The 12925-nt window shown below is 35.8% G+C and overlaps 1 protein-coding gene across 5 annotated transcripts in view; it reads right to left on the reverse strand.

Moving 5' to 3' along the window:
- The window catches only part of DYNC2H1 (dynein cytoplasmic 2 heavy chain 1), a 178237-nt gene that overhangs the window by 119516 nt on the left and 45796 nt on the right, over positions 1-12925 (reverse strand). For 4 of the 5 annotated variants that reach the window (XM_074570750.1, XM_074570719.1, XM_074570739.1 and 1 more), the window contains exons 47-55: positions 11786-11953; positions 11527-11651; positions 10173-10421; positions 9289-9397; positions 8195-8308; positions 6258-6400; positions 4116-4197; positions 2685-2839; positions 844-981 (exon numbers count right to left, since the gene is read on the reverse strand). In XM_074570750.1, the coding sequence (XP_074426851.1) occupies positions 844-981; positions 2685-2839; positions 4116-4197; positions 6258-6400; positions 8195-8308; positions 9289-9397; positions 10173-10421; positions 11527-11651; positions 11786-11953 (1283 nt within the window). The remainder of the gene's footprint in view (positions 1-843; positions 982-2684; positions 2840-4115; positions 4198-6257; positions 6401-8194; positions 8309-9288; positions 9398-10172; positions 10422-11526; positions 11652-11785; positions 11954-12925) is intronic. The other variant, XM_074570728.1, reaches the window with a different exon arrangement.

The raw sequence follows: 12925 nt of genomic DNA on the forward strand, positions 1-12925 counted from the left end.
GGAAGTAGACTTATAAAAATGGGAAGTAATGCACCTTTAAAGCACTGTGAACCAAATGGTTTGAAAAAGCAAGCATCTACTTTACTGCATACAGAGAATGTCTTTGTCGTTCAGCTTCTTTATTTAAGTTTCCGTCAGATCGATCAGACTAAACCAGTGACAAAACAAACAGTGCAGTGACAGCAGATTCATTACGGCTTATCCTACATTTATGATTTCTGAAAGTATCAATGTAGAGATCCATTTTCTGCACAATGATTTCATTTAACTGAGAAAACACTACTAAAGAAAACTGCCTCCTCAAAAACCAGAAGCTCTACCTCTGAGCTGAAGAATAAAAATTCAAGGAGTGATGAACACACAGATATTATTTAACCTTCTTTGAGGTTAACTTCAGAGGATCGGATCTCATGAAATACATACTTTCTAACAGTCCACAAATTTAATTCCTGGTATTTGTTACTTAAAATACTGCTACTTGTCAGTTGTTTGTTTGTTTGGTTTGGTTTGTTTGTTTATTTTTCTATCTATAATAAACATAAAATGGATCAGTTTGGATTTATGATGTTCTAGGAAAACTTTCAGACTAAACTAGAGCAGTAAATATGGCTCAGGTGAAAAACTTGCACTGATCTTTTCCTACTCAATCAGTTCAAATACGGTACTCTGTCCTGCTCAAAGTTTATTCAAGCCTCAGGGCTTATCCATTCCCTTACGAAAATTATTGTAAAAGCATCAGGTTTTGTAACCCTTGAAAAGGATACAAATCACAGGCAGTTATGGATACCAAAAATACAAAAGCATCTCTTTTTTTTCCACTTTTGTTGTGATTGTATACAATACCTGCATAGATACTGTAATTTCTTGAAGTGCAGCATCAGCCTCATCCTGCTTCGTTTTGAGTAAAATGCTTTGTTCTCCAGCTTTTCTGTTCAGTTCATCTACCAGGGCTTTAGCTTCATTCAGCTTTGAAACACCTGCCTATAAAGGTTTATAATGAGCAGTTATTTAGCAATGAATTTTCAACGGATTTAAATGAAGGTTGGTTACAAACAGTGTGCACAAACTAAGAGCGATGTAGACTAATATTCTTAATTTTTTTAATTTATGTTCCATATTTTCTCGATATTATTTACATTTTCGTAGTACTATTTAACCCCAAAATGAGATTTGACACTTCTAGATGTGTCGCCATAAGACGTATTACTACATAAAAAAAGCTGAAAACAAAATTCTCAAAATAACAAACTTTTAATGGACCAGCAACTAGTACATAATCTTTTTCTCATTAATTCAATAGCATTTCAATTAACTGATATTAACTCCATATAATTATATCTCCTCTAAAAGCAAATCTATCAAAATTAAACAAATGGAAACAAATCAGATTATCCTATTTCTGCATATTTTTACGTTCTCTAAAGAACATAGATATACATAAAGCAAAGCTTCAATTATGCTTCAGATTGACTATTTTCTTTCTTCACACTTTCTAAATTATTTATTCTACAGTAACCAGGTAACAGAATTCTTTCAAGATAAATTTGGAAAAAAATATTACCTGGAAGATGTTTTGATTTAGGATACACATCTCTAATTTTCATGTAAATCATTATTTTTATTTAACCAGAGCATTTAACAACTAAATGAGTGTTTGTCAAAAGCAAACCACAGCTACTTTCTAAATAAATAAAAAAGCAATTTCTATCATTACAAACGTAAATCTTCTTAAATTGCTTACTACAGTAATGGAAAAATATTGTCAGGCAGAATAAAAACAGATTAGAATAAGAGGCAAAGAAGTCATTTGGTTTTGACAGATGCTTTAAGAAGAAACACAGCTTTGCAAGTGTGGTTTAGGAATAGCAGCAAGGGTCACTGGGAAAAGGAGCTGAAAAAGAAGGAAGGGTAAAGACAAAAGTTACATGTCCTAAAGGATCATACAGATCTTTCCAAAAATATACTGGTGGGAGCAGGGAGGGAAGGAAGTATGACTGGAGAGATAACAAATGTGTTTCAAAAATAAGTATGTTATATGTACGGAACAGGAGTAAAGTGACATCTGTGAGGTGAACTGCATTTGGTCTAGAATTGTCTAAAAGTCTGATGTGTGGAAAAGGAATTTGAAATCAATTCCAAAACAAAAATTGAGACAAAATCACAACAGAGGGAATCTTGGCCAAAGCTACACAAGAGCACCATGAGATAACATCTTGTTGAACTAGAAGGACACAAGAAACGCACAAAGCAGGACGTTGCTGTAGAGATATAAAGGGGTGGAATATGGAGCTACATGGGGAAAATTTATACAAGCAGAGGCAAAATTTAAATTGATGGAAAGATGACGGGTTGTTTGCAACACAATTCCAATACATATGGGTGAAAAAATCTAAAGTGCTTTCAAGTACTTTCTACTCTTCTAAGAAAACATACCCAGTCTGATACATTCTCGAGGAAAAATATTAACAAAAACAAGAAACCGCTCTTCACTCTTTGAGGCATCTGAACAGAGATGTGCATTAAGATTCATACTATTTCTCTCCTGAAACCACAGGATGAGCATATACCAACAGAGGACACCTCACACAACCACGTTAGCAGCTACAGCCCATTAATACACAAGACATTTCCAAACGTGAGAGTATTTTGAAAAGCCATATGTTAAAAATGTTTTAAATGCATACCTGCAAGTGGTTCTGCCTTTTTATTATCTCTCTTCTTTTACTGTTATTGATGGTACTGTATATATGAAGGAATGTCATATACCTACTAGGCGTTGCTCCATACATTTTACATGATTCATGGATTGCCAGAAATGACTTCAGAAAATCAGAATCACCTGTACAACATAATGTGTTACATGGATAATAACATGCTCATTCTTATCTCACATTAACTAAGGAAGAACAACAGAATATGTTTTTTTGAGATATGAATTAAGGGCATTCAAAATACCACAAAGAATATACTTTTTTCATAGTACTCTTAGGGAAAAAACATGTAATTACATTTGAAATACATATTCCTCAGAAAGAAATAAACTGAAATTGTTTCAAAGCTGTAAAAAATTTCATTGATGTTTGGAAAAGCAGGGCTAATCATAAAATAAACTTTATTTCCACAGAAATTAAATTTGAAAATAGTTGGACATTTTTAGAAAGGAAGTCTATGTGTTTATGTCTTCTCCCTTGTCTCCTATGACAGGTAGACTAAAAGGTTTTTCTGAACATTCCAGGTCTTTCAGTTTGTTTAACAGTTGCTCAAAAGAAGCTCAAAGATACTATAAAATAAATGTTATTACCCCACAACAGAAAAAAAATGCTAAACCATATCTACGTATAAATGAATGTCTTTAATAAGTACTGAGGCATAGTTTAAGTACCATGATCCAGGATAAAGACGGATGGTAGCATGAACACTAAATCCTAAATTTGGCCATTATTCTGATGGGCTGGAATGCCTATTAAAAAGCAATACAAACAAGAAACCCCAAGTGAACCACTTACCATTTTATACTCTGTTGGCTCTATGGCTTCTAAGTGCTACTTAGACTAATGCTTTATAAAAGTGGCTAAAAGCATTATTATGTAAATGAGTGCTGTCACTGGTCTGCTAGATTATGTTTGACACCCTATTTTTAAAATGGTTAAATTTGAAGTTTTATTATAAAAACAAATAATTCTGAAAAGGGGGCATTACAAGAAATTAAAGTAATTGGATTTAAAGAACTATTAATTTAAAATAAGCAGGTCTAGGACAAGAATAATGAAAACATATAGACTGAAAAACTCTCAAAACATAAAATTTGGAGGTTGTGAAATAACATCCACATAGAAGGAAGACACAGAAAAAAAAAGAAAACAAGATGCAGCTTAATCAGTTTATAAAACTGAATATACGTCATGATTGCTTGTGACAGAAGAGACTGGGTGTGATGAGCCAGGATGTATGTTCCAGACTACTGTTCCCTTGTGCAAAACATCTGCCATGTGAACAATACCAAGGTCTATGAATACACTGGGACAAACATACTCAAATTATCTATACTATTATCGATGTCCAACACAGAACTAAGTGTTTAATAATAATAACTAGTGGGTCCCCTTAAATATTACCTGAATGTTTTTTCTGAAGTTCCTTATGTGCTTTTCCAGTCTTTTCTTGTTCATCTGAATCATATAGAAGCATTTCAGGTATCTAAAAAAATGAACATGATTTTTTGTATGAAAATTACAAACAATGAAAATTTGAGTTAACATAAAAACCCAAAGCTTCAATTTAGTTTCTCATTTGAAAAGACTGAATATGATAGGTTTATTCAGAATAAGGTATTTGGAGAATATTTATAGCATTAAAAAGATAATTCTGCCCTTCCCTGTCTGATAACTTCCTGTTCTGTCAAGGAGAGGAGCTTTTGCTGGCTGTAAGAAAGAGCAATTAATTCCCAGGGAACTCTTACAATACCACAAATGTCAAAGATGAAAAAGATATACAACTCAACAGGAAATCAGACAGCCTTAGGTACAACTGCTGCAGATACAACACTGGAATTAAACAATGACTAAGTCTAATTCTTTGAAGTCTTTTTCATGGTCTAAGAATGGGCTTACCTTCATATATTAGCAACTATACAACGTACAATGGTAAAAAATAAAATAAGTATATTCAAAGTTTCTGGCATACAACTAAATGATAAGACTCCACTTTAAAAAAAAACCCTACTGAAGTGAAAGTGAAAATACTCTGAAAAACATTTTTAACGGTGGACAGAGCTGTTCCAAACATTTTTGCCAAAACGAACTTTCAGTACAACCTGCCATTGAAACTGAGGCATGATGGGAGGTGGGGAAGCCCCGGTTACCCAGGCAGAAATGGACACTCTGTGCCATCTGCTCCCATGGCTCTCCCAAGAGAGCAACCAACCCCATGGTCCAGGCATGAAACCCATCATGATGAGTCAATGGAAGAGGACAGATCAGCTTACAAACTAGACTGAGGGGGTTACCACATAGGAGTGTTGGGACACATGATGGGATTCAATGGAAGAGCATTTCAGATTGCACAAGACTTACAATGGCTTGGTAAGGCACCCACAGGAGCTGGCCGCCACAGGGACTAGAAGGTCCAAGCCAACTGCCTAAGAGAGACTGTGAAGGAAGTCTGGGAGTCAAATGGGACGTGGCTGCATGGGTCTGTGTGTGTGTGTACATGTACACGTATGTGTCTGCACAGGACACAATGGGGAAATCCTAGATCGAAGGCCAGCTATCAGACAGACTGGGTGTCTAAGCCCAGTTACTGGCTACTGGACCAGTGTGCACCAGCCGCTGGAGTGGGGCTGCAGCCTCAGGAGCTTGTACATCCAGATGCCAGCAACTGGGGAGACCAGAGCATCCAGAGGCAATTACTGGAGGGTTTGTGTGTCTGTGCCCAGCTACTAGGGGGATCCCCATTCTGCACACGTACATATTTCCCACTAACAGACCTTCATTATGACCACTGAGAGAGAGGAACAGGATGATGCCAACAGTGCTGTTTATGTTTGTTGTGAAGGTTTCTGCTTGTGTTGTTCTGCGTGGCTAACGACACGTATATATGTGCTTTATACGTGTGTTTGTGTGTGTGCCTACTGGGAATACGTGCTCGGCTTCATCACTGGTTCAAGTTGGGGCCGTGAAGCTGTGGCAGCCTTTCAGGGTATTGGATTTAGATTTGTCAATCTCTTAACATATTGAAGTAAGATATATCTTTCTCAAACCTACCCTGTGAATGTCCTGAAATATGCAGATTTTGATCCTAAAAAGAACACACTGACTCCATTCCATCAAGCAAAACACTTAACAAAGATTCAAGAATAACATAAGGTTTACAGTGTAACCTTAGATCTATAGCAACTCATATACACACATCAAACCTATTTTTAAACTAGCTGTCAAGAACACTAGTGACAGCAGATACCAGCATAATTGGCTTTAACATTTTGCTTGCAGTCTGTTTGTATTTTGTTCTTGAATGCTGTGTTTGTTCAGAGTCATAGTACAAGTCAGCACACAGAGAGAACAAAAATAGCAATGCTAATATTACTTAAATGTTCTGTAGAATTTTCTGTCTTTCTAGGACTGCACAAATGGATTAAATAAGCACAGTGACAATTATTCCTTCACAATTTCAAATATTTTGATCTTATTCAACAAAGCTCAGTTATTTTTGGAGATATTAATTTAAACAAGTCACAGTTTTTAATTAATGCAATTTACCTTTTTCATACTGTTTTCTGACCAGGTTTCCATCCACAAAACCTGACATTTCTTGTAAAATGCTGGATTACTTTCACAGTTTATTGTGAAATTTAAATTGGTAGAATCCATGATCAAGACAACATGCAGATTTTGTTGGATCCCTAAGAAAATGCAACATATTAAATATTCAGTAGATAACAACCTGACTACATGATGGTAAGTTTATTGCAAATACAACATAATTTACTGTCCTTCAAATACTTATCACAACATAATTTATAAAAAAATGGTACTGTTACACCATATCACACTAGGGCAGGAATGTTTAGAAACCGAACTTAAATTAATTTGACATCATGGATTCTCACTATGAATATGACATTGTTTTGTTGTTGTTTTTTTTTTTAATTTAGAAGAGCTGACAATATTTAAATCGTAGAATACTTTGGGTTGGAAAGGACTGTTAAAGGTCACCTAGTTTAACCTCCCAGCAATGGGCAGGGACATCTTCAACTAGATCAGGTTGCTCAGAGCCCTGCCCAACCTGACCTTGAATTTTTCCAGGGATGGCACATCTACCACCTCTCTAGGAAACGAGAGTTCCAGTGTTTCAGCGCCCTCATTGTAAAAAATTTCTTCCTTCCATCTAGTCTAAATCTTCCTGCTTTGAGTTTTAAAACCATTGCCCCTTGACCTATCGTAACAGACCCTGCTAAAAGGTTTGTCCCCATCTTTCCTGTAGGCCCCCTTTAAGTATTGAAAGGCTACAATAAGGTCTCCCTGGAGCCTTCTCTTCTCCAGCCTGAACAACCCCAACTCTCTCAGCCTGTCCTCATAGGAGAGGTGCTCCATCCCTCTGATCATCTTCGTGGCCCTCCTCTGGACCCACTCCAACAGGTCCATGTCTTTCTTGTACTGAGGGCTCCAGGTGGGTCTCACAAGTGTGGTGTAGAGGGGCAGAATCACCTCCCTTGACCTGCTGGACATGCTTCTTTTGATGCAGCCCAGAATGCGGTCGGCTTTCTGGGCTGCAAGCACCACTGTCAGCTCGTGTCCAGCTTTTCATCCACCAACACCCCCAAGTTCTTCTCCTCAGGGCTACTTTCAATCCCCCCATCCCCCAGCCTGTATTCACCCTGGGGGTTGTCCCAACCCAGGTGCATGACCCTGCACTTGGCCTTGTTGAACGTCATGAGGTTCACATGGTCCCACTTCTCGAGCTTGTCCAGGTCCCTCTAGATGGCATCCTCCCCCTCAGGCGTGTCAAATGCACCACTCAGCTTGGTGTCATCAGCAAATTTGCTGAGGGTACACTTGATCCCACTGTCTATGTCATTGATGAATATTAAATGGTACTGGTCCCAACCCTGAGGGACACCACTTGTCACCATGATATTACTAGTTCTCATTCTCATTCCAATATAGACCAATAGAACCAATTAGCAGTAGTTCCAGAGTCCTTGAGTATGACTGCCAACATCTCTATTCTTTCAGTGACGTTCTTCTGTTTATTTGTAAACTATGTAATCTTGTCAGTCCAAGGAAGAAAAACAAATAATTAAGAAACCTATCTGTAAATTTGTTCATGATTACTCAGAATCCAAAGGGATTTGTAGGTATAACTGACGAATAGAAGACAACTCTGTTACCAGATATATATGCTAAATAAACCAGTAAACAATGGTTTCTTCCTTCTAATTTCTTTCAACAGCAGATTTCACAATAGATTTGTAGAATACTCATGGGTACAAAATTTCAGACAGAAGAATGAATTTTAAGCTGAGGGTTTTGTGCCCTCAAATATCGCACTGTAATTATTATTCCTCCCTGGTTTTTAATAACTAACTGGAAGTTAAAAATGCACACAAAACAAGAACCATGTTAGAAATTGGTCCATTATTATACCCCTTTTGTAACTTTGTAATAAATTATAACTTATAATTCTGTTCACATACGGTATGTGAAATAGTTGAAAATTGGTCCTGTAAATCCATCTTGTGAAGCTTGATCCTTCAGAGGAGACAGCAATGGTTCTAATTCTTCTGTTTTATATAGCCCAGGAACTTCTCCTATTTCAAGAATGCATTTAAAATGTCAGATCAAATACAATGTAATTCTTCAAATTCCTTTGAATCCTCTGTATAGAGTCACCTCCTTACTTTCATGAGTATCATCCCCTGTACTTCATTATTCTTTTCATGGTATCGTGAAAACAAAAACCAAATTATAGTGATTCCATTTAATTTAAACAGCATACTTTGTTTATATTACTGAAATACACTTCAAAAACTAAGCCAAATCTACCCGAAGACAGTGATCCAATACTGCATACAAAACAAATCAAACCAGACTTTGTCATATACCAGAAAACAGAAACATGAAAGAAAGTAGTTATCTAGGTCCTCAGACACAGAGGTTTAATACTAGATGACAAGAATCTGATACTGTAAGGAGACTTGGATTTGCACCCAGAAGACAGGAGAATCTGGTGCTCTTATCCATCAGCTCTTAAACTACTGCAATTCCAAAAAACATGTAATTAGTTAGACTCAGTCCTTCAATGATCTCTCTGATGGAGGAACAAAACTAGATAACAAAATAAAGTCACTTTTGTTATTTATTATTATTATTTATCACCTCATTACTTTAAGAAAAGTGGGCTTTGCTGGTGTTCATGTAAGTAAAGGTCTCAGTCTATAAAATCTTACAAAACATTGGGACACCTCTCAATTTGAATTTTCTTAGAAAAGGGAAGCTGTAGAGTAGAAAACATTATTATTTTGTTACACTAGTACAAAGAACTCCTTTGAAATAAGTTACTTTCAACTTTGAGGACTTGAGAGCACCCGTACTGTAGGGTGGCTTAAAGGATAGCTAAGTGAACTTCAAGTCAGTTTCTCATGAACAAGCACTCTAGCTAAAACAGTGTAGAAAGCTAACTAACACTTCTGGTATGGACATAAAGTTAGAAAACATCATCTAATTCTCTCTCATTGAGCTAACACTGTGTGGTAAAAGTAGTACTATAATCTCTTTGGACTTGTCTCACCTGAAGACAGTAAACTGTTGATCATCTCAAGAAATGTGGAATGAACAAACTGATAGTCTTCGAGCAGCAATACCACCTGCTGTGCTTCAATGCCCGCAAGCTCCATCACCTAGAAGTAGGGGAGACATTTAAATCTCTGCATATGGAATGTATGTATTGTTCATAAGAGGATGATAATCTTTCCTTGATTATGTATTACATACATATTTTCTCCACAGTGTCTACACTATTATGTATTTACGAAAGATTACTAGGTGATTCAATTATATGAGATACCAAATATAAAGAATATTCTACCTAGATGTACAGCTTGGTAATGAAAACAATAATTCAAACAGACTCTTCCATAAAGTATGTTTATGTTCCAGATGCAACTCAATTATAGAGTTGTATCGCTCTTGTGTGTGGGCATAGATACAGAATTTTCTTTAGCATTGCTGAAGGTACTGGGAAACTCCTGATTCAAGGTTTGCACGTTTTTAAATAATATGTACACTTTCATCAATCACTAAAATTTTACTTGATTCAGCTACTGAATCACTGTCTGACCATAGTACAGAGAAAATAAAACAAACACAAATGTGAAAAGATATACATAAAAAAAACCTCCTCCAGTATTCACACAAACTTAGAATTTATGAAGTCCACAATACTCATAAAAACAGCTCTGGTAAGTTTTGGGTAATTACTCTAAAGGACACTATACACATCTAGACACCGAGAACTCCTAAAAATCTACTTGTTTCATTTAGACTGTTGATTTTGCTTTTCTTTAAATATCTCTTCACACAACATTTTTGTGTCCTTCAAAATTCCCATATTCTTTTATGTTTTTTTAATACACGCCTACAACACTACGAAGTGGAAGACACTGAGTGACTTACATGTTTAAGATCATTTTTGAACTGCTTCAGCTCATAGCCTCTGGAAATTTTGGGAGTAATCAGGACAGCTCCGTGCATGTGACTAACTAAAGAGGTAACTGTTCGCCGACCTACACCACTCCGTCCTGCCAAAAGAAGCGATCCTCCAGGAAAACTTAGCACTCTGTCCACTTTAGACATATAACTGAGGACTTCTTGGAACAATAAAATCTCTACCTCTTTTTTGTCTCGCCCATAATGAATAATACCCTATTAAAAAAGACAAAAAAAGAAGTGTGTTCACTAATAATAAATAAAAGCAGTAAGATATGAAAGCATCCAACTTTTAAAAGTTTAGAAAAGAAGGGCTTGAAAGCTTAAGAGATCACGCTGGTATTCATTACAAATAAATGATTTATGTGACAGAATTTAGATACCTCACATGCCCTTTACCAGTAATGAACAGATTACACTACCCCCAGCACCAGGATACCCTAGAAGTCTTTGATATATTGAAATAGAAATCTACCACTGAATTCATTAAAATTAAATAATGGACCAGAACAAAGTCTGAGCTGTGTCTCTGACTATAGATCAGTTAATACATAATTTAGAAGAGTGTTTTAGGCAGCTAATTGCTGCCTAATTGCAGATTATGGAATTTACTAGTGAAACACACTTAATAAAAGATCCTAAGATTAATTTCTGGCCTTGTTATACTTAATAAAACCTCATCTTTGAAGTCCAATGTAATTGTGTAGTCAGAAAAAAAGAACAAACTCTGATTACTGAGGCTATTGAACTTTATCATTTCCCATATAGTCTATAAGTTACAAGTCGGCAGTTAAGGAGAGGGAGTAGTTTCCCATCTACAAGAGCACTCCATCAAACACTACTAGCCTAGCAGAATTAACATGCTTGCATTTCCTCATCAAGCTCATTTTTTGTACTTTTCTGTTTAAAAGGATGCCAAATCTCCAAACAATCCACTTGTATTTCTTCAAATAAAAATTACATTTAGCAATTTACAAATTCAGAAAGTAAACAATTAATAAAACACTTTGGTACTCAAACTATACACAAACTTATATGCACATCAATGTTTCTCAAAATGTTTTTTATCAAACTGTTGTAAATCACCAAAAAACGTGACTGATGCCCTTTCACTAAAATAACCTTCCTACATGATACTTCCTACTGCCTGCCACACAGCATCAGAAACCTTTCCTCACTTGAGCAAATGCAAAAGATGATTCCTTGAATAAGAAGCAGACCCCATCCCAAACCTGGTGCTTGCATGTTACTTCCTGCAAAAAAAAGGTCTAGAATAATTGCTGTGAATCCTTGATGTGTATATTCTTTAGTCTTGTCTCACTTTTTGAATAATATCTTTCAGGTCTGTTGAGTTTAGTCTGCCAAGTGGCCTCCCATGTGGTGGTAGCGCCTGTCCTGGTGTGATGAATGCCTCTTGACAAGCTCCCCAAGTTACGTAGAAGATATCTGTGAAAATAAAAGGAAACATTTGAAAGTTTAGGCGTTCAGCTCATATGCTATCTGACTTGATCACACTGATTTGATTAGGCAGTTCCTAAACAGATGTTTCAAGTTTGTGTAGTATGCCTTAAATGGTTTACCTGACATATTGTCCAGAGCATCTGAGCCCCAATCACCTTGAAACACTTTCATCAAAATATTATCAAATACATTAATTTCTTTCATGCCAACAATTTTGTCACGGAACAAACGATGTGCTTCATAAGCAACAATTTCCAATACATAGTCTGCAGTTTGTATTGATGATCCTACAAAATTTAAGGAGAAATTTAACTTCATATATTTATAATAAATTTTACATTTCTCAAATTTTCCATTTCAAAATATGAGATTGAAAATGAGTAAGTGAAATTACATACCAGCAGGAGAGCATCAGTAAGGAGGAAATAAGAGAAAAAGTAAACATGAAGTGGTTTTTAATAATATCTTTATGCATCATTACAAGATAAAATTAAACGCATTCTATTAAACAAGTTCTCCAGTTTAGTGCCAGCATTCTAATGAAAATGAAGAAGGTGTTGCACTCAAAGTAAAAATCAAAAGACAAAATTCCAGGCAATGAAAACAAGAAAACACAGGAGACTGTTTTAAAGGAGAAGAGAAAGACTGATAACAAATACTAAAATAACAATAAATACCCAAAACAGTCTGTATTCCAAAATGCCCCTAGAGAATAAAAAGCCTCAATATTCTTCGCACATCTAAGATGACATGCCATATTGTTCATATGAAAAAGAGTATGCAAATGTCACCTTCAGATATGGCAAAGGAGTCCTTGAATGGGCTGAGATTACGCATTCAGTGATGATCAATGTAGTTTTTCTGACCTCATTCAAGCTACATTTATACCATCTGATGATCCCAGAAAATAAATGGAAAGCGAGCACAACATTCTTATCACTTTTATACTCCTTAAGCAGCCCTCTATGTAATGCTTTAAATAATGTAAGAGCTAAAACACAATAAGGAGTAATTGCTCATGATCTAGTAATAATAGCAATTTCAGAGACAAAAAAAAGATTAGAAAAAAGCCTATGCTGTCTATCTGGAAAAGCACGCAACACTGAATACCTTTATAAATTTCACCATTTCCAAAGTTAAGGAAAGAACTTCCAGACTAGACTGTAATTATCAAGCATTCCCAAATTGTGAGAATATTTATGCTCCTATATAGATATTTGTTAACTTTTACACAGACGAGAGAGTTTTCTAGGTGTTTT

Source organism: Larus michahellis, chromosome 1 (assembly GCF_964199755.1).
Source record: "Larus michahellis chromosome 1, bLarMic1.1, whole genome shotgun sequence".
NCBI classification, from domain to species: Eukaryota; Metazoa; Chordata; class Aves; order Charadriiformes; family Laridae; genus Larus; species Larus michahellis.